This window comes from Somniosus microcephalus, chromosome 29 (genome assembly GCF_052327205.1).
Source record: "Somniosus microcephalus isolate GS21.2 chromosome 29, FLI_Smic_1.0, whole genome shotgun sequence".
Classification (NCBI taxonomy): Eukaryota; Metazoa; Chordata; class Chondrichthyes; order Squaliformes; family Somniosidae; genus Somniosus; species Somniosus microcephalus.
Genome location: NC_141015.1, coordinates 16,425,906 through 16,447,859, shown reverse-complemented (window position 1 = coordinate 16,447,859; position 21,954 = coordinate 16,425,906). Strand labels below are relative to the sequence as shown.

The 21,954-nt window shown below is 46.5% G+C and overlaps 1 protein-coding gene across 12 annotated transcripts in view; it reads left to right on the top strand.

Annotated features, from left to right (window-relative positions):
- Window positions 1-16,868, top strand: part of LOC147098488 (WASH complex subunit 2-like) — a 53,241-nt gene extending 36,373 nt beyond the window's left edge. For 6 of the 12 annotated variants that reach the window (XM_085970255.1, XM_085970248.1, XM_085970250.1 and 3 more), the window contains 12 exons: window positions 1,004-1,103; window positions 2,097-2,279; window positions 3,632-3,808; window positions 3,891-4,010; window positions 5,693-5,809; window positions 6,479-6,583; window positions 6,905-7,018; window positions 7,413-7,475; window positions 8,784-8,987; window positions 10,805-11,368; window positions 13,046-13,220; window positions 15,808-16,868. In XM_085970255.1, coding sequence (XP_085826381.1) covers window positions 1,004-1,103; window positions 2,097-2,279; window positions 3,632-3,808; window positions 3,891-4,010; window positions 5,693-5,809; window positions 6,479-6,583; window positions 6,905-7,018; window positions 7,413-7,475; window positions 8,784-8,987; window positions 10,805-11,368; window positions 13,046-13,220; window positions 15,808-15,956 — 2,071 coding nt within the window. In that variant the 3' untranslated portion in view covers window positions 15,957-16,868. The remainder of the gene's footprint in view (window positions 1-1,003; window positions 1,104-2,096; window positions 2,280-3,631; window positions 3,809-3,890; window positions 4,011-5,692; window positions 5,810-6,478; window positions 6,584-6,904; window positions 7,019-7,412; window positions 7,476-8,783; window positions 8,988-10,804; window positions 11,369-13,045; window positions 13,221-15,807) is intronic. The other 6 variants (XM_085970252.1, XM_085970249.1, XM_085970257.1 and 3 more) reach the window with 6 other exon arrangements.
- The last annotated feature ends 5,086 nt before the right edge of the window (window positions 16,869-21,954 follow it).

Sequence of the window (21,954 nt, the reverse complement as noted above, 5' to 3'; positions counted from 1 at the left end):
GGGCACGGTGCTGGTGGAGCAGACTGGTGTCTGGTGCATTCGATGAAAAAAAATTGGTTAATATTGGAGGGCAAACCTACAGAACGAGCACCATGCTCTAGTGCACACATTGTACAGAGGGTCTGGTTTATCATATGTACAACAACAACTTGCATTTATGCAGTGCCTTTAGCATAGTAAAATGTTCCAAGGCGCTTCACGGGAGCGTTATCGAACAAAACTTGACACCAAGCCACATAAGGCGATATTAGGGCAGGTGACCAAAAGCTTGGTCAAAGAGGTTGGTTTTAAGGAGCATCTTAAAGGAGGAGAGGTAGTCACACATGTGCAGGAGATGCCTTGTACTGTGGTATTTCTACTGCCCCCAAAATCAGTTGGTGTTTCCCTGGGATGTTAATTTCTCACCTCAGTAAATGCCTGAGGTGCTAAACCAGACTTTCCAAGAGTACCTCATTGATCTGCAGGTTCAGTTCAGACGCAGTTGTTGCTCATTCTCCTCTGTGCCGAGTTGTCTCCAAATTTAACGTGAAACAAACCACACGCTTAGCTGCTTTTGGTATCGGGTTGGAAGCTATACCTACCGACTTCAGGTGTCTGGAAACATTGGCTGTTGAATGTGTCAAGTTAACCTTTTCTCTGCTGTATGGGTGTGTTGTCTATTTAGAAGCTGTTCATTAGTCTGTAGCCAAACTTGGCTTTGTTTCAGAAACTGGATTTTCTAATATAAAAGGCATGTGTGTGAAATGTTGAAAATGCAGCAAGCAAGAAATGCACAAAGCATATGTTTTCATCTTTAAAGGTGCATTCCTTCCCTTCCCTTGTACCGCCTGCCCTCCCTCGCCCACAGTTTTCTCCTCCATCCTTACTTCTGTGCTCCCATGGTGGTTGAGGTTGAGAAAGGTAGTGCAGGCTGAGATTTTGAATACATTTAAACTGCCCTAAGCTTTGTCAGATATAAGTTTCTGTACGTTTTTATTAGTAATCACTTTCCTTTTTTATCTAGTCAAAAGAAATCGCAGAAAGTGTCCCTCTTGTTTCAAGAGGAGGATGAAGGTGATCTCTTTGCATCTAAGCCAGCAACCAACAAACCTGCTGCTCCTCAGGTATTGAGATTTCAGTGCTGTGTGATACTATTGGCTTCTGTGCACAGGTACGGAGGGGACAAGTCAGCCTGGTGCCTGCTCCTGAACATTACCTCAAGTGCACATGTTGTGGACACTGTACGAGGGCAGGAGCGGAATCTGTGCTGCTGCTGCCACCACCACCCCATCATGTCCCACATTACAACAGTGACTACACTTCAAAAAGTACTGCATTGGCTGTAAAGCGCTTTGGGACGTCGTGTGGTCGTGAATGGTGTTCTATGAATGCATGTTCTTTCTTCGTATCGAGTAGACTTCTGAATTTTCTGTCTAGGTTTATACATAAGAAATGGGTCCTTGGACAGCCAGCATCTAGAAGAACAACTTGCATTTACATAGCGCCTTTAACTTAGCAAAAACGTTCTAAAGTGCTTCACAAGAGCATTATCAATCAAAATTTGACACCGAGCCATGAGGTATTAGGGCAGATGGAAGAGGTAGGTTTTAAGGAGCGTCTTAAAGGAGGAGAGAGAGGTAGAGGCGGAGGGAGAGGTTTAGGGAGGGAATTCCAGAACTTTGGGCCTAGACGGCTGAAGGCACGGCTGCCAATGGGGGATGGCTCAAGAGGTGAGAATTGGAGGAAAGCAGAGATCTGAGGGTTGTAGGGCTGGAGGAGGTTAGAGTTGAGGAGGAGCAAAGCCATGGTGGGATTTGAACAAAAGGATGAGAATTTTAAAAATCAAGCGTTGTCCGCCCGGGAGCCATTGTAGGTCAGCGAGCACGGAGGCAATTGGCGAACGGGACTTGGTGCAAGTTAGGATATGTGCAGCAGAGTTTTGGAAATGTGCTCCAGTAGGAGTTTGCTGCCTTCAGGAAAGGGGGCAGAATACTGTGGATGGGGCAAGGATTCTTTAAGTGCACTTGTTGCTCTGTACAGTGTTTTCTTTATGCAGCTTAAAACACGCGCTTGGCTGCTTTGTACTCATTTATTTATTTTTTACTCTGTTTTGACAGAAGCCTGCTGCTTCTCCCCAGGGGTCGTCACTGTTCAGCAAAATCGTGGAAAATGACTCTGTTGAGGAGTTTGATGGGAAGAGGCAAGTGAAACAAGAGGCTGACTCAAAACCAAAACTGGTGGGAGCAGTCCGCCCGTCGGCTAGGATTGACGTTCTAGAGCAACAAGGGAGCACAAAAGTGGTACGTCAAACTCCGCAAAAATTTAATATTTTCCTGCAGATTATTTTTCTGATGATGTGGGCTTCACTGGTGAGACCGGCATTTGTTGCCTTGAGAAGGTGGAGGTGAACCACCTTCTTGAACCGCTGCAGATCGCAGTTTGATGAGAAGCTTACGAGGCCTATTCAGGGGGCAGTGAAGAGTCAATCACGGTGGTGGTGGTGGGACTGGAGTCACAAAAAGGCCAGACTGGGTAAGGACGGCAGGTTTCCTTCCCTAAAGGGCATTACAGAATCTACAGTGCAGATAGAGGCCATTTCGGCCCATCAAGCCTGCACTGACACATAGCCCACCCTATCCCCGTAACCCCATTAATGAACCATTTTTACAACAATTCGATAGCTTCATGGTCACATGAGCCCAGTGCCACCTGTGAAGACATCATGACAAGTGCCTCTCTGAAGAGTAGGGCACGACTAATACAAGTGGCCCAGTCAAACTAAGAGTGCATGCATAGGGTGAACAATTCACTTTGCACTATTGGAATTGGAAATTGGATGGAAAAGCACATGGAGATTGAGCATTCTGTTAGAAACCCTGGAACTGGCACTGCTTGCCTCACTTGGGTCGTGCTGCTTGCTTTAGTTTGCGATTGAGTTGTCTGCATTCCTTGCCAGGAATGGATGGATTTGGGGGGTGGAGGGCAGGGAGAGCTAGGTACAGAGAGGAAGGGGGGCACTGACTATTTTACTCAGTTACCAGAATGAGACTGGGGCTAAAAGGGTTAAATTATGAGAACAGGTTGCATAAACTAGGCTTGTATTCCCTTGAGCATAGAAGATTAAGGAGTGATCTAGTTGAGATATTTAAGATGATTAAAGGATTTGATAAGGTAGATAGAAACTCTTTCCTCTGGTGGGGGGAGTCCAGAACAAGGGGGCAGAACCTTAAAATTAGAGCTCGGCCGTTCAGGGATGACGTTAGGAAACACCTCGTCACACAAAGGGCAGTGGAAATCTGGAACTCTTTTCCCCCCCACCCCCAAAAAAGCTGCTGAGGCTGGAGACCAATTAAACATTTCCAAACTGAGATTGATAGATTTTTGTTAGGCAAGGGTATTAAGTGTTCTGGAACCAAGGCAGGTAAATGGAGTTAAGATACAGATCAGCCATGGAATTGAATAGCTCGAGGGGTTGAATGGCCTCCTCCTGTTATGTTCCAGTGGCTAGTGGATTTTAATTTCTTAATTTATTCCATTATTACGTTTAGTACAGAAGTGTAAATTATCATTGGTAATGGATTTCAGGATCTTGTCATTAATAAAATGTAAATTTAGCATTCAGATATATATTTTTTTGTTACGATATTTTCAGCTGGACTCTGACGGTGTAACTTCCCAGGAAGGCGATGCTCTGTCCAGATCGAGTGCCACTGGTTCGCAGGAGGAATTGCAGAGCAGTCTGAACTCGGTAGTCAGCCTGTTTGATGAAGAGGAAGGGGGGAAGCCGGAGGATACGCTCAGCCAGTGCAGTCTGGTTAACGATGAGAAGGTAAACTGCGGAGTAGAAGGTTCCCCGATCTCCAGAATTAGTGCTTCACAAATGGCAACTTAATCGTTTTCTTCTCCTTCAGCTTGCCGAGAGTGGTGTAAGTACCAGGGTGTTCCAGGATGAGGAGTTGCTCTTCAGTCAACACCAGCAGAAGGACAATGACCCTGATGTTGACCTCTTTGCTGATGCTCTAAAACCAGAGGTTAGTTCTGAACTCCGTCATTAAGTGGGAAATCCTGTCTGATATCACCTGGAGCAAGGGGCGTCCCAACGCACCCCCCCTGCGGAACAGGTCCACCCAGCCGAGGGAATGGCTCCACCCGACCCGCGGTGTACTGTGCTGCGTGTTTGCAACGTCTGGGACACTCCTGCGGTCGAAGTCATGCGTGGTCCTGACCTCTCAGTTACACACTGGAACATAGACACACAGTGATTGCGGAGCTGTGCGTCTCTCGGCGCTTCGCACTGGGGATGATTGCGGGCCGGGGTTAGCCGGGTGGGGGTTGCGGGATTGAGCCCTAGTTTCAGCGCTGGTTCACTCGTGACTGCGTGTGGGAAGCCACACGACCTGATTTTACATCGTAAGCTCCAACCACCGCTGCTCGTGCTGGGCTAGGAGAGGCGGGGAGGGGAGCAGCTCTCAGGGCAACAAACCCCTGCGACAAACATCTCCACTCCTCGCTCGGGATCTCAGAGTTTGCAGCTGGAGCCCGAGCTTCAATCAGCAGCAAGGGAAACAGCTGAAACATGAGATTCGAGGTGGATATCCGCTATTCTGGCGGCAGGGATCGTTTTTCTAAATTATTTTTTTGAAGAGCATCGAATTCCTCCATGTTTTGGTTTGTTTTTAAATGATTGGAACGATAACGAGATGGATTGAGCATCTTACTCAAAAATGCGATGTGTGGTAAATGGGTTTGGTTTTAATCTCTTGTGTACGTCTATCCTGCACCGCATGCTGAGAAAGTCAAATTGGCTTTGGTTCTGGGTTGTTGTCTTGTTCGGTCCAGGTGTAAATTGTTTTTGGAGTCGGTGATAAAAATCTGGATCCCGCAGTATAGTAAAGTAGCAAGTAGTATGTCTACACTACACTCCGAAGCACTTCCCTTTTTTCTATGATTTTAGAGATGTAAGCAAAGGAAAGGGTGAGTTTGTAAATCTGGTAAGAACCAGCCTGACGCTCGCTATCTGGGCTCTCACATGCAGAGTGCCCATTTGATGCCCTGTGCACTGAATTGAGCTTCCAGTTTTACTCAGATATATTTCCATTTCCACCCCCGGGGGCGGGGGCGGTTTGAGGCCCAATATACAGGAAACTTTGGTTTATCCGGAGGTTAACTGTCCGGAATGCTTGACCCACCGGCAAAAATCAGGAGCCGTTTCGTTAGGTTTTTTTTCTTCTCGTTGCTTTTTTTTTTCACCAGTCAGGCTCTGCAAGGTCTCTCTGTTGCTAAGCTACAGAGACACTTGCAAGGTACGGCCGACTGTTTAGAAGCTGTTGCTAAGCAACAGGGTTTGTTGCCAGATATGGAGCTCAAAAGCTCCGTATGTTTCAACATTAGCGCTGGTTTGTCCGGCAGTTTTGATGGGACGGCAACAGCTCGGTCCCGTCGGTGCCGGATAGCGCAAAATTTCCTGTATGTGTGAATATTTGGGAAATTCTGCTCTTTGGTGCTCTTTGCATCACTTCCATAGTTAGACTGATAAAGAAATTGTAAGCCACTTCAAAACGCCGTGTTGTAAAATGTCTGCCTGAGGGACTGGATTATGTGGTTCATTTTAAGAGGCAGCTTTTAAAGGATTCTGAAGTTAACCTGAAATGCCAACAAACTGATGCAAAGGAAAGCTGTGTTCATGCCTCTTGACCCTGGGATCATGTTGCAGGTTAAAAAGCCAGGAATAAAGCCTCCTGTTAACCCTCCGCCTGCACCTCGGACAAGGCCGACGGAGCTTCCGAGCTCCGATCTCTTCGACACAACCGACAGTCTGTTCAGCACAAAGGTAATTTTTTTAAAATGAAACTGCCGGAAATCTGAAATAAAATGAGCAAATACTGGAACTAGATGGCCGAACGAGTCAGAATCTGTAATGGGACAAAGGGATGAACATTTTAGATGGAAGCTCTGTCAGAAATGTTTGCAGCTCCATTCCCAACCGACTAGCTACTTTAATCCGATTTTCAAGTCGGGCTGGATGCTGCTTCTCTCCGATGTTAAACTGCAAAATGGATAAAAACGAGCTTTCCAAAATAAACTCTTAACTCGCACGTGCAGTAGGAATAAATAACATGAAATGGCCCTGGGGAGAACTGGAACCATTTTAAACTTTACTGATCAGCAGGAATGTGCGTTGCAGGTTAGCGCACTGCACTGTCCTCTTCGGGTTCCAATCCGGGACAGACCAATGGGGTGAAAGCATCTCTCTGCTCTGTGTTGTTTACCTGGTAAAACCCGGTAATATTGGAACCTGCAGCCTGTCTGGTTTGTGGATGACTAAGTGATATTGGGCCACTTATAGCGAGTGATGTGATGTGGAGTTTAAAACTGCTGTGTGTTGTGGATTGAGTCCACGTGAACCAGCCAAGAGTCAATTTGCATAAGCTGGGTATTTTAAAATTTTTGTATTTCACAAGTTTCATTATTAAAATTTCAATTTTTTATTTTTGTGAAGCCGGGTTCGGCAAAGGCGCCGTCATCCACAGCAAGTATTTTTGAAGACCGAGGGAACGAGGATCTCTTCAGGCCTGTCCCTGCGAAGCCACCTGTGACACACACGGTAATTCTTGGCATTTACAAACATACAGAAAGAAGGTTTAGGGTAAGGTCATTGAGCCTGCCCTGTCCAGACAACAGGGCTACCACATCCACCAATGATCCATCCCGTAACCCCCCACACTCCCGAGGGGCGGCGGGAACTGCTGAGCCATTTCAGGAATAAAAAAAATCCTCGTTGTCGCGTGCAAGGGTCCGGGAGACCAGTAGCCCAGGGGTGGGTCAGCCAAACCGCCGGCACAGGGTCGGCCAGCCTGTGCCGTGTAGCATCTGAACGACAGCAAAGGTCATGACCTGTAATGACCCCTCTTTCTTTCATTGCAAGAAGCCAGTGCTTAAGGGAAGACCGATCTCGCGGGCTGCTGCCCCCAAAGCCAGTGAGCGTCCTAAGCAAGCAAGTGGCGAAGTGCTGAGCAAAGAGAGACCAGAGGAGAAGGAAGTAAGGAAGCTTAATGTGCCTTTTAAGCTTTAAACCCAGATTGGCACCACTTGTGTTAGGTTTATGTTGCTTCACGTAGAAACGCTTGTGTTTGCCGTCACCCCTGGTGCTGTGGATTTATACTGCAAGATAACTTCTGGAACGCAAGTGGCAACACACAAACAACTGCACGTTTTACAAGTAATCTATCCTGCAGGACTGCTGCCTAGATCAGCACTGTCCGGTAAATTGATATCGTGTGGTGGAAAGTGGGTATTCGCAAAGTTATTCAAATGACGCCATTTAAAAATGTGGACTGCGGTGGAATATTCTAGTTCTGTACATTTTTGCCCAGTGTTTAAGATTTGGTGTTGAAACTGACTGATTTCATTTCCTGATTCCCCTCCTTCCACAGAGACTCACCAACACGGGTCCCATTAAAACAAAAGGGCTTTCCTCTCGGATTGGAGCACTCCAAGTAACTGTTTTGGAACTTTTCATATTTCTAAGATGAATAAAATTCTTCTTTTTCGCTTTCGCACTTCCTGCTTGTTGCTGCCACGTCGTCTTTAGAGTTCTGCCCCCCCACAGTGATGTCTCGTGTTGGCATTGAGCAGTGTTTTGAGTCTGGTTTCACTGTTCTTTCAGCAGCAGCTTACATCCGTCGAGTCGAGGGGAGGGCAGGTGGTCAGGGAAGACGAAATAAGAAATAAAAATTCTGAAGTGAAATGGTTGCCTTTTGGGCGTAAACCACACCCGACTCACTAGCTTCTAGGTCTGTCCACGTTTGAAGTTCTGGGATCATTCGGGTTTTTTTTCCAACTCTCTCCTTGCTTTGCCAAAGCTGCTGCTGTTTGTTGGGGTGCCAATTCATGGCTTGTCTGATATCTCACTCAAGTGGCTTTCTTGTCCGATCCCAAGGTGGTGGCTGTCGTCTGATTATTTGACCGATTTATTTAGCCGAGGCTGGGCGAGAATGGGATCAGCCAACAGGCGCGCACTTTCTGACGGGGCCACCGATTGATTGATGTACTTCCCCAACCCCGTTCTTTAGCACCAAGGTTAATTGCAGCACCCGAACTGCTGCTCCGGCTGAGCCCAGCTATCTCCGCACAGATTGGGGGAATCCGATCAGGGATCGTCTAGTCTGTGTGGCTTAGTGCTACATTGTCTGGTGCCCTCGCCAACTGGGGAAGAGCAGTGCAGGATCTAGGTACAGATATCGCTGACCGCCTCGTGCTAGCTGTGTGGTTTTCTTGACCCTCGCTCAGCCCTTGTTTCGTTAGCATTGATTCCCAGGAAGAAACGTTCTTAAGATGGATGATCAGTGTAGTTGAGAGTCCCTGAACAGAGATTTGTTGCAGGTAGGCAGCGGACCAGTGACTTGACGGTTTGATTTCCTTTACTTCTCTTCTGCAGGCTGCACAGCATTGCTGCTCCGTGTTACTTTTCCACTAACAGTACAAGTGCAGCAGCGAACACTGATGAATTTTGTAAAATCCTTCACTGTTGAATATAACTGCATGCTTCAGTGTTGCTGCACAAAGGACAGCAGGCTTTTTAACCAGTTCTTTGTGGACACTTTTATTAAATGTTAAAGGACTGTCAAACCATCACTGCTTAAAAACTAACGGCACTTTAGACAGCTTTTAACTGTACAACGGTGTCAGTGTGCACATGCTGATCGATCTTCCTCTTCTTCAGGTATTTGCCTCTCTGTTTTCCCTCAGTTTTGTAATTTCATATCTGGTTATATCCCAGATTCCCTAATTTTCCTCTCTCTTAGGCAAGCCTGGCGATTAACCCAGCGAGCCTCCTGCCCGGCGCATCGTCGAAAGTTGCTGGTGTTACGGCTGGGTCGGCGTTCCTTCCGTCTCCGCCTGAGTTATCTCCGAGCGTTGTCGCAGCTTCGGGACCAGCTACAAGTGAGGGCATCACTGTGAGCTTTGATCAGCCAATGCAGGTGGACACTTTGCCCAGTGTTATTAAGGTAAGGTGTGACAAAAACGCAGCATTTTAAATATTTAGCTTTTTTTTAATTGTCTCCACATGAGTTTAAAAGTGAACTTCACTCACTGAAGTCGTAGCTTAACTTGATAAAATGTTGAGGGAGGAGACAAGCCACTCAATTCAAATACAAGTAGGCTGCATGATTTGTTCAGATTTGGTTGGTTGGCAGCTTTCTGATTAAATGTAGTTATTCAAACTCATGAAGCACTGGTTACTATTTGGGGGTATTTCAGTCTACTTTTTAAAGAACTGGATGTAATCTGGAGTCTTTGAAGAGATGTTCCAACTGGAAAAATAAGATAAACCAGTGAAAAAAGTTTTGTTTTTTTTAATCTAGTTTTAGCACTAAGTTGCAAATTGTTTTCTTTTACTAAAGGAGTTTGCATAGTGCAAAAACATGTGAACATGTGTTACTGCTGCTAACGATTGTTCTCTTGCTGTTAAATAAGTCTGTTTGGTAATTAAAGCCTAAAACAAGGTCTGATTTGGCGTTCTGCCTATAGAGCACTGTGTTCGGTTCTGGGCTCCACACCTCAGGAAGGATATATTGGCCTTGGCGGAAGCGCAGTGCAGATTCTGCAGAATGATACCGGGGCGAAAAGGGTTAAATTATGAGGCTGCGTAGACTAGGCTTTTATTCCATCGAGCATAGAAGATTACGGGGTGGACTAATTGAGGTGTTTAAGATGATTTGAAGGAGTTGATAGGCTAGATGAAGAAAAACTATATCCTCTGGTTGGGGGGGGGGGTCCAGAACAAGGGGGCGCAACCTTAAAATTAGACCTAGGCTGTACAGAGGTGATGTCAGGAAGCACTTCTTTGCACAAAGGGTAGTGGAAATCTGGAACACTTCCCCCAAAAAGCTGTTGAGGCTGGGAGTCGATTAGAAATTTCCAAACTGAGATTGACAGATTTGTGTTAGGCGAGGGTATTAAGGGTTACAGAACCAAGGCGGGTAGATGGAGTTAAGATACAGATCAGCATGAGCTAATTGAATTCTGGAACAGGCTTTAGGGCTGAATGGCCTCCTCCTGTTCCTATGTAGCCGAGGCACCTTTGAAGGCAGGAGAGCGAGCCAGTGCCTGCAGAACGGGTTCTCTTCCAGGTGCATCACCAATTTTACTGAGATCCTGGCACGCGGAAACACTCCTGAGGATGTAGGATACTGGGGATGGTCTACGCAAGTAGTCTGAAACATGGAAGCCAAAAATGTGGCAAGTAAAAAGGATAGAAGACGAAAAAAGTAACGCACGTGTGTAATAAAATGAAGAATGTGATGTGAAATTTATTATTGAATGTGAAGTTGGAAGTTACACAGATCCGATTCATAAGATATAGCATATTGTGTTCAGCGCCTTACTCTTTATGCTGTACGTGTGTGTGTATTTTTGCTAACTGCACAACAAACAGCAAGGTTTAGCAGGGGCTTGCTGTACAGTTAGGGCATTTTCTTGCTGCAATGTTCGTTGGCTATTTTTCAAATCTGGAATAATTATTTCAGCATCCCTTTGCATGCTGGATTATTTTGTGAAGAGGTGACATCTCAAGGGGCAGGGGAGTTGGGGTGGGAGATGATCAGTGGGGTGGGCTGGGCTCTTGAGAGCAAAGCGAACGGGGTGGGGGGGAGAGGTGGATCAGAGCGCACGAGGGGTTATGGAGACTGGAGTCACGTGGTCCGAGAGCCTGGTGGGTGGGAGAGGGAGACTGGCAGCAGCATTGGGGGGGCCAATGGGTATTCTGTAAGGCTTCTTTCTTGTCTTTAGCAAGATTACCCAAGCTTATCCTGTTCTCTTACAGAGCCGTCCAAGAGTAGTGAAGAAGCGCCGACCTCCGACGAGGGGGGCACGGAGACTGGCAGCTCAGCAGTCCGACGAGACAGAAGAATTGGACCAGAGATCGGAAACCGATGGCGCTTTATCAGAAGAGGGCAGCATTGCAGACATTTCACCGACGGTCGCGGCCCAAAAAACAAATTCGGACAAGACGCCCGCGGCAAAGCGGTCACCGCCGCCTGAAGCGTCACCCGGTAAAGATGCCAGCCCACTCTCTCCCACCGCCCTAAAGCAGCCGGTGCATTCCGACCTCTTCGGTTCAGGCGACCTGTTCAAGCCAAGCTTGGCCCAGGGACCGACTCCTGCAGCTGGGAGCAGGGAGGACTCCTTGCCCAAGAAGGAGCCAGCCCAATCCATATTTGCACCAAGCGAAGGGGACCTTTTCCAGCCAAGTAAACGGATTGTGATGAAACCCAAAGCAATTGCTTTTCTCGAAGAGGACGGTGGTGACGATCTCTTTGGGACAGCAAAATCAGGGAAAACTAAACCAACAACACACAATGGTTCAAAATCACTAGATATCTTTGAGGTAATCGTTTTATTGGTTAAAATGGATGCTTGATGAAACCCTGTGCTCCAGTCTTAAATGACACCAGAAGTGACTGATAACATAAGAATTAGGAGCAGGCCCCTCGAGCCTGCTCTGCCATTCAGTCAGATCATGGCTGATCTTCGACCTCAAATCCACTTTCCTGCCCTATCCCCATATCCCTCGATTTCCCTAGAGTCCTAAAATCGATCTCAGTCTTGAATATACTCAACAACTCGGCACCCACAGCCCTCTGGGGCAGAGAATGCCAAAGATTCACAACCCTCAGTGAAAAGATTCCTCCTCATCTCAGTCTTAAAAGGCCGACCCCTTATCCTGAGACTATGTCCCCTAGTTCTAGACTCTCCAGCCAGGGGAAACAACCTCTCAACATCTACCCTGTCAATCCCCCTCAGAATCTCCTTTTCTGTGTTCACTTTTATTACCAATTTTCTCTCTTCCCTCTCCTTTCTTAAAGTAGTGGGTCAAGTTGCGTACAGTTCCTCAAGAACTGGTAGCTTCTCTCTGCCTCATCCAAGTGTCCATTTGTCGTGTGGGAGTCTGGATGACGTGTTGACAGGCTTTTCTGCTGGTGCAGGCATTACAGCCAGGCCCAGTACCTGTCCTTTTCTGGATATTTGCCTATGCCTTCAAACATGGGTCACTGGATGGTGATTGGTTTCAGCAGTGGGTGCTGTTTACAATCAAGATTTGCTAATTATTAGGTTTGGGCAATAAATGCTGGCCTTGCCAGCGACGCCCACATCCCATAAACATTTTTTTTTTTAAATAGCCAGGCCATGTACCGTGTCTTTGGACTGGAAGCCGTGGTCGAGATAATCCCAGAATTATACTATGGGAGCTTCCTGAGAGATGCTTTAATAATAGTGGCTTTTCGGACTGAGGAAATTTGGATTTTAAGATCTTGGGTTTAACCAGAAAAATTGGTTGGTGAATTTTGCAAGTCGTCCTTATAGAGCTGACCCCTGGGTCGGAGGGGACTGAATGCTTTCAACTTGAATATTTCGCAGTGTGAGGGAGCTGGGTCTGGTTAATGCTAAAGTTGTATCGAACCTTGGTTAGACCACACTTGGAGTACTGTGTGCAGTTCTGGTCGCCATATTAAAGAAGGGATATAGAGGCACTGGAGATACCAGAAATGCGAGGTTATACCCATCAAGAAAGGATGAACAGGCTGGGGCTCTTTTCTCTTGAAAAGAGAAGTCTGAGGGGTGACATAATCGAGGTCTTTAAAATTATGAAAGGTTTTGATAGAGTGGATACAGAGAGAATGTTTCCACTTGTGGGGAAGAGCATAACTAGAGGCCATCAATATAAGATAGTCACCAAGAAATCCAATAGGGAATTCAGAAGAAACTTCTTTACCCAGAGAGTGGTGAGAATGTAGAACTCGCTACCACAGGGAGTGGTTGAGGTGAATAGTATAAATATATTGAAGGGGAGGCTAGACAAACACACGAGGGAGAAAGGAATAGAAGGTTATGATGGTAGTTAGATGAAGATGGACAGGAGGAGGCTCGAGTGGTGCATAAACGTCGGCATGGGCTGGTTGGGCCAAATGGCCTGTTTCTGTTCCATATATTCAATGTAATAATGCTGCCTTTTTTTTTAAGTTTCAAATAATTGCCTGCTGAAACGATTCTTTTCCTTTGTCAGGACGATTTGTTTGCCACGGAATCTGTTACCGTAGCCAAGAAAAGCAACGAGGAAAGCACTGATGTCAACCTCTTCGATGATCATGTAGACATATTTGCTGACTTAAAAGTAGCACCAAAAGAGAAGAGGAGCAGGAAGAAAGTAGAAACCAAGTCTATATTTGACGATAACATGGGTATGTATACACCAGATGGGAAATGGGGCACACCTCCGGTCCTGCTGTGTAGCATAGACTCATAGAATCGTACAACACAGAGTCCATTCGACCCATCGTGCCTGTGCCGGCTCTTTGGTAGAGCTCTCCAATTAATCCCACTCCCCTGCTCTTTCCCCATAGCCCTATAATTTTTTTTTTCTCCACGTATTTATCTAATTCCCTTTTGAAAGTTACTATTTAATCTCCTCCCACTGTGCTTTCAGGCAGCACGTTCCAGATCACAACAACTCGCTGTGTTTATAAAAAACATGTTTCCTCATGTCGCCTCTGGTTCTTTTGCCGATCACCTTAAATCTGTGTCCTCTGGTTACCGACCCTTCTGCCGCTGGAAACTCTTTCTCCATATTTACTCTCTCAAAACCATTCATGTTTTTGAACACCTCTATTAAATCTCCCCTTAACCTTTACTCTAAGGAGAACAACCCCAGCCTCTCCAGTCTCTCCATGTAACAAGTCTTTCATCCCTGGAACCATTCTAGTAAATCTTTTCTGCACCCTCTCCAAGGCCTCGACATCCTCCCTAAAGTGTGGTGCCCAGAATTGGAGACAGTACTCCAGCTGAGGCCTAACCAGTGTTTTATAAAGGTTTAGCATATCATTCTTGCTTTTGTACTCTCTTTCTCTATTAATAAAGCCAAAGATGCCATATGCTTCTCAACCTGTTCTGCCACCTTCAAAGATTTGTGTGCGAACACCTGCAGGTCTCTCTGTTCCTGCACCCCCTTTAACATTGTACCATTTAGTTCATATTGCCTCTCCTCATTCTTCCTACCAAAATGAATCACTTTACACTTCTGTGTTAAATTTCATCTCTCATGTGTCTGCCCATTTCCCCAGTCTGTCTCTGTCCTCCTGAAGTCTGTTACTATCCTCCTCATTGTTTACTACATTTGAGTTTTGTATCGTCTGCAGACTTTGAAATTGTGCCCTGTATACCCAAGTTCAGGTCATTATCTATCAAGTGATCCTAATACCGACCCCTGGGGGACACCACGGTTGTTTTTCAGACTGGAGGGAATTATACCGTTCACCAATACTCTCTGCTATAGAAACATTATAGTTTTACAGCACAGGAGGAGGCCAATCGGCCCATCACACTTGTGCTGGCTCATGAAAGAGCTTTCCAGTTAGTCCATTCCACTGCCCTTTCCTCCTCATTTAAAATGTTTCTCTTGCAAATATTCATTCACTTCCCTTTTAAAATTTGTTCTGGATTCTGCTGGTAGTGCATTCCATGTCCCACAACCCTCAATAAAATCTAACCTCCCCCTTCTTTATCATGCCCTCTAGTTACTGACTCACCGACCTGTGGAAATAGTTTTTCCTATTTACCCTATAATTTTGCAAACCTGTCAGATCTGCTCTTGACTTTTTCTGTTCTAATGAAATGGGCCTGTTCCTCTAGTCTTTACTCCTAATTAAAGCTTCTTATCCTTAATGTCACCCTAGTGCATCTCTTCTGCAGCCTCTTGATATCCTATCTAAGGTAGCACATAAACCCGGGGACACACCACTCGAGTGGAACACCTCGGGAGCAGTGTGTGGGCGAGTGTGTTTGTATGTAGTTGGGTGCACTCACTGTTTACAACAGTGGTCCCAGTCTTTCTAAGAGTTTAATTTTATCTGATTTTAAAAAGGTGTTTAAAAGCATTAGGAACATTAAGGATGAAGAAAATGTCACTCCGCCCGTCAAGCCTGCTCTTTGCACAGACCCATAAAGACTCTACCCCCATCACAATCCACCTCCCATGGTGAGCAGAAATAAAGGGCAGGAGGTGCCCTGCGAACCGTCACCTCCGAGAATGTAGCCCAGGAACCAAGTCTTTTGGTGTGGAAAAGACGAGATCTTTGAGGAACAGGAGAAGACCACAGGGCCCTCCAAGGACATCTCGTTCTGATTGCTGAGCTCGGCTCTCTCAAAGTTTGCTTCAATTCTCTTTTTCCACCCCCCCCCTTTCCCCAACGGCCTTTTGAATCTGCTTATAGTATGTGTGTCACAATTCAGCTGCCCAATTCTTCTGTTTGACTTCCTTTCATACTGCTCATTTTCTCAGTTTAGATGTATTTAACAGTTCACCTAGATCAACTTTATCAATCCTCTGGAGGAAAGGAGTCCTCCGTATCGGACACTACTTCTGGTATTGTGGAGGACAACTTTGAGAAAAATAACATTCAAACCACTTTCTGACCTTTGAATCCCAGCTGGCTGACGGGAGGGTGGGAGAGCTCCCTATCTCGAACAGTATGTGGTTGCATGAATAAGCTTAACTTTTCATCCAATTTAAAATAACCTTGATCAGGGGGCTTCCCCTTGAGGTTTTTGTCTTGTATCACTCTCTTGGAAGGTCAGGCTGCTCCATGGGGCTAATGTCGTTACTGGCCGCTGTTTAACACCGGACAATGCGAACGGGCGATATAGCTGGAGCGCCCTTTTTTCTTCCTCCTCCTCCCCCCATAGCTTTGTTTCTTGATAGTGGGATCTAGGAGTGCGAGGGGCTGTGTTTCTTGCCCTTTTATCTAAATTGTTGATGACCTTTTATTTCAGATGATATTTTTGCTTCTGCGTCCTCGGCCAGTACCAAGAAACAATCCAAACCCAAGACCAGATCAAGCCAAGCTGCCGTTCCGATCAGCACGCCGGATAACAAAGCTGCGGACATTTTTGACGATCCTTTGAACGCTTTTGGACCATAAGATTCGGTGAAGAGCAATGTTAGAGTTACGGGGAGGAGGCGGGTGGAGAGAGAATGTTTCTTACTGTTTGACACAAAGGAATTGTTCTACTGCAGCAAATTAAGAAATACTTTGTCTAAATAACATTGTGGCGAAACCATACACAAGCTTGTTTCTTTAATTATAGGCGCGACTGGCTGCTAATGCAGACTTCGATACTTGCCTCGGTGGAGGGGCAGTGTGGCTGCAAACACCTTGTGTTTAGGATTTGCTACTGTGGTCACAGGAGTAGTTCTGAACACGTCACTCATATTTCCTTTGTTCTCCTGACCTTGTGATGTGCTCCTTTTTTCCCCCTCTTTCTCCTCTCTCTGCCATTGTTGGTTCCTTAATCATTGTTGTGTTTTGTTACCTTTTCGTCCCAGTTCTAATCACCCTCACATTTTACAGTAGTGAGAATTCTTCTCTCTCAAGTCAGTTGACCTAACCGATGGAACGTTTTGACATTAAGCACCGCATCTAAAAGCTGATCGGTGGGTTTGTCACCCTTCTGATGACCTTTGGTCATTGAATTTTATTAGATTAATTCTCCTGCGAATGTTTTGTGATATCAGTTTGAGATTGTTATTTTCATGAACTTTGTTCCAAGTTTCATACGGGGACTGTCTAAGATCAGTGCAATATAATGTAAATACTTCTCCTGAAATGAAAGATGTGCTTCGTAAATAAATTCATTGCAGTCTTACAAAGGCCACAGAAGAATGGATCTTATGGCAATTATTGGGTGTTGAGTTCAACAAATTGCTGTCGTATCTGTTACTTTCACAATGAGGCCTTTGGTTCTGTTTAATCCTGTTTTGAGTTTAAGTTGCTCAGAAAAATAAAACTGCACAGTGAACAAAGCTTTGCAATAAATGTAATTGATTTCCTGCAGCTTTTAGAAATTGTTTGCTGAGTCTTTGCAATGTATTTATTTCTTTGGGAGTAATCTTTTTTTTACGTATGAGCAGAAGAACATCCAGCTGGCTCGGCGAATAAATTCATCATGTGGTCTGGGATTGACTCTCTCAGACCAGGGAATTGTTTAGTTCAATCCCCTGTCTGTGCTGCACTCCTTAATCTCAACTGTGACCGCAATCCGGGCTCCCTCTCCTGATTACTGTCCGCTGTCCCCTGCTGGGAAGTGGACCTGGCTGAGGACAGTGTGGCTAGAGTGTGGAACTCGCTTCCGCAGGGAGTGATTGAGGCGAATAGCAGAGAGGCATTTAAGGGGAAGCTGGATAAACACATGAGTGAGAAAGGAATAAAAAGGATAGGCAGATAGGGTGAGATGAAGACGGGTGGGAGGAGGCTTGGGAGGAATAGAAACGCCCGCACAGACCATTTGGGCCGAATAGCCTGTTTCTGTGATGTAAATTCTGTCAGATGAGGATCAGCTGGTAGAATCTTGTCACAAAATGACAGTACAGGAAACTTTTTTTATCCAGGACCGACGTGGTGCCAGTCGATCAAAAAGTCTGGATTACAGAGAGGTATACTTACCAAGGTACGAGAGGCCCCCCCCCCCCCCCGTACATGGCCACAGGTGCAGGAGTCCCGGTTACACGGCCACAGATCCAGGTGTCCCTGTTGCACGGCCATCGGTGCAGGAACCCCGGTTACATGGCCACAGATCCAGGAACCCCGGTTACACGGCCACAGATCCAGGAACCCCGGTTACACGGCCACAGATCCAGGAACCCCGGTTACTCGGCCACAGATCCAGGAACCCCGGTTACACGGCCACAGATCCAGGAACCCCGGTTACACGGCCACAGATCCAGGGACCCCGGTTACACGGCCACAGATCCAGGAACCCCGGTTACACGGCCACAGATCCAGGAACCCCGGTTACACGGCCACAGATCCAGGAACCCCGGTTACACGGCCACAGGTGCAGGAACTCTGGTTACACGGCCACAGATCCAGGCACTCCGGTTACACGGCCACTAATATATAGTAAAACTTACCTGAACCTACTCCTGAATTTTGCTGGTTGAGAGATTTCTGGATATTTAGGTGCCGGTTAAAAGGAAGTTTCCTGTATCTTCAAAATAAAAGCAAAGGAGTTCCAGAAACAGATTTGGAATGAAGTTGCAGCAGTTTATCGGTACAGCTGGTTGTGTGTGAAGACATTGAATGGAGTGTGCAGTAGAAATTACCAGGGCAAGAATCCAGTTATTCCTCTCTGGATAGGAGCAGTAAGTATGGAGGATCATTGGCCCTGGTGTCTGTCATTGGCCCTTTCTCATCCTTGTTCTGAAAGTGTCAACTCTTGTTGGGATGCAGTTTGAAGGACACCTGGGGTTCTCCTATTACCCCACCCTAAGTGGCCATTCTGCACGTCCGAGCCTTCATGTTCGTGTTGGCTGGCTATTCAATAATGGGGGATGTCGCAGCTGAGCCCACGGCTTCCACTGTTTGTAAACTTGTGATTCTCAATGCTTCAGGTTTAAAGTTGACCCCGTTTCCCTCCTGTGGATTTTTTGGTTAGCTGCTCTCTCTTCCTGCCCCCCAAACTCCACGTATCTTTCTCCCATAGCCTTCATCTTAATTCAAAGCAGCAGCAGCAGCGCAGACACTTCTTGTTCAAAGCGTTGATCATGCCTGTAAGCGGTAAGGTTTTTAGGTCTAGTTGGTACCTTTTTAAACTGGAGGCTGGTGATTTTGAAAAAGGCCCCGAGGTTCTAAGTGGGATAAAACCTACACCTGATGTCATATTAATGATTCTATTTGAGGTGAAGGCCACCTGAAAGCAATGGAGTTGATGGGCGATGAGGCAGAGCTGGGGAACTATAGGCCCATTAGCTTGACTTCCGTAATAGGTAAGATGCTCAACGGCATCATTAGGGATTTCCTATATGACCAGTTAGACAGAGGAAGCCTCATCAACGGCACCCAACACTGCTTCCAGAAAAGGTCATGTCTTGCAAATGTGATTGCATTTTTTGAAGAAGTCATCAGGTTAGTGGTTGGGGGGTAACCCTGTAGACATTGTCTATCTGGTCCTTCAGAAAGCTATTGATAAGGTACAGATAGAGCTATAGCCAGGGCTAAGCGATCCCACAATCAACTAATCAAATCAAAGGCTCCAGGAATATCCCCATCCTCAATGATGGTGGAGCCCAGCACCCGACTGCAAAAGACAAGGCTGAAGCATTTGCAACCATCTTCAGCGAGAAGGGCCGAGTGGATGATCCATATCGGCCTCTTCCTGACATCCCCACCATCACAGAAGCCAGTCTTCAGCCAATTCGATTCACTCCACGTGATATCCAGAAATGGCTGAGCGCACTGGATTACAGCAAAGGCTGTGGGTCCCGACAACATCCTGGCTGTCGCGCTGAAGACTTGAGCTCCAGAACTAGCCGCGCCTCTAGCCAAGCTGTTCCAGTACAGCTACAACACTGGCGTCTATCCGACAATGTGGGAAAACTGCCCGGGTATGTCCTGTCCACAAAAAGCAGGACAAATCCAATCAGGCCAATTACTGCCCTGTCAGTCTACTCTCAATCATCAGCAAAGTGATGGAAGGTGTCGTCGACAGTGCCATCAAGCGGCACTTACCAATAACCTGCTCAGCGATGCTCAGTTTGGGTTCCACCAGGACCACTCGGCTCCAGACCTCATTGCAACCTTGGTCCAAACATGGACAAAAGATCTGAATTCCAGAGGTGAGAGTGACTGCCCTTGACATCAAGGCAGCATTTGACCGAGTGTGGCATCAAGGAGCCCTAGTAAAATTGAAGTTAATGGGAATTGGGTAAAATTCTCCACTGGCTGGAGTCATACCTAGCACAAAGGAAGATGGTTATGGTGGTTGGAGGTCAATCATCTTAGCCCCAGGACATCGCTGCAGGAGCTCCTCAGGGCAGTGTCCTAGGCCCAACCATCTTCAGCTGCTTCATCAATGACTTTCCCTCCATCGGGTCAGAAGTGGGGATGTTTGCTGATGACTGCACAGTGTTCAGTTCCATTCACAACTCCTCAGATAATGAAGCAGTCCATGCCTGCATGCAGCAAGACCTGGATGACATTCAGGCTTGGGCTGATAAGTGGCAGGTAACATTCACACCACGCAAGTGCCAGGCAATGACTATCTCCAACAACCGCGAGTCTTGCCACCGGCCCTTGACATTCAACGCCATTACCATCACTGAATCCCCCACCATCGACATCCTGGGGGTCACCATTGACCAGAAACTTAACTGGACCAGCCACATAAATACTGTGGCTACAAGAGCAGGTGCGAGTGTCTCGCCTGCCGACTGCCCAAAGCCTTTCCACCATCTACAAGGCACAAGTCAGGAGTGTGATGGAATACTCTCCACTTGCCTGGATGAGTGCAGCTCCAACAACACTCAAGAAGCTCGATACCAGCCAGGACAAAGCAGCCCACTTGAGTGGCACCCCATCTACAAGATGCACTGCAGCAACTCGCCAAGACTTCTTTGGCAGCACCTCCCAAACCAGTGACCTCTACCACCTAGAAGGACACGGGCAGCAGACGCATCGGAACACCACCACCTTCAAGTTCCTCTCCAAGTTGTACACCATCCTGACTTGGAAATATATTGTCGTTCCATTGTTGTCACTGGGACAAAATCCTGGAACTCCCTCCCAAACGGCACTGTGGGAGTACCATCACCACACGGACTGCAGTGGTTCAAGAAGGCGGCTCACTACCACCTTCTCAAGGGCAATTAGAGATGGGCAATAAATGCTGGCCTTGCCAGCAATGTCCATGTCCCAGGAACGAATTAAAAAAAAAAAAAAATCACAATGTTACTCCACAGGATAGAACCTTGTGGAATTGGTGTTATTCTGCTGCGGTGGGTTGAGAATTGGCTGAATACCCGTATGCAGAAAGTTGTCAGTAGATTTGGTTACAGGTTACCAGTGGTGTCCTGCAGGGATCAGTGTTAGGACTTTAGTTATTTACTGTTTTTATTAACAACCTAGATGTAGATGTTGGGGGAATGATCCACAAGTTTGCGCATGACTGATGTGTGCAAGAGTCCGGCCTGTAGGGGATGTTCAACTACTGCAAGCAGATCTCGATGTGTTGAGGAAATGGGCCCATGGTTGGCGAATGATGCTTAACCTAGAAAAGTGTAGTGTTATGTACGTGGGCAGGGCGATTGCTAAATATACATGCAAACTATAACGGACACAATTGAAGCCGGTGGCAAAAGAAAGCGATCTGGGTGTTGTCGTGCATCACTCGAGGTTCCTGACCAATGTTCTGAAGCTTTAGCTAAAGTGAGCAGAATTCTAGGTACATAGTACATCGTATTTACAGCACAGAAACAGGCCATTTGGCCCCACAGGTCTATGCCACTGTTTATGCTCCACAAGAGCCACCTCCCACCCCTCTTCATTGAACTCTATCAGCATATCCTTCTAATCCTTTCTCCCTCATGTACTTATCCAGCTTCCCCTTAAATGCATCTATGCTATTTGCCTCAATTACTCCATGTGGTAGCGAGTTTGTATTCTAACTACTCTGAGTAAATAAGTTTCTCCTGAATTCCTTACTGGATTTGTTAGTGACTACCTTATATTTATGGCCAGGTAGATAAGGTGGTTAAGAAGGCATACGGAATGCTTGCCTTTATTAGCCGTGGCATAGAATGCAAGAGCAGGGGGGTTATGCTTCAACTGTATAAAACACTAGCTAGGCCTCAGCTAGAGTACTGCGTGCTGTTCTGGTCACCACATTACACGAAAGATGTGATTGCACTGGAGAGGGTACAGAGGAGATTTACAAGGATGTTGCCGGGAGTAGAGAATCTTGAGGAAAGACTGGATAGGCTGGGTCTGTTTTCCTTGGAACAGAGCAATGTGGTTGACTCTCAACTGTGGCTCAGTGGATAGCGCTCTTGCCCTCTGAGTCAGAAGGTTGGGGGTTCAAATCCCACTCCAGAGACTTGAGCACGAAATCTAGGCTAACACTCCAGTGCAGTACTGAGGGAGCGCT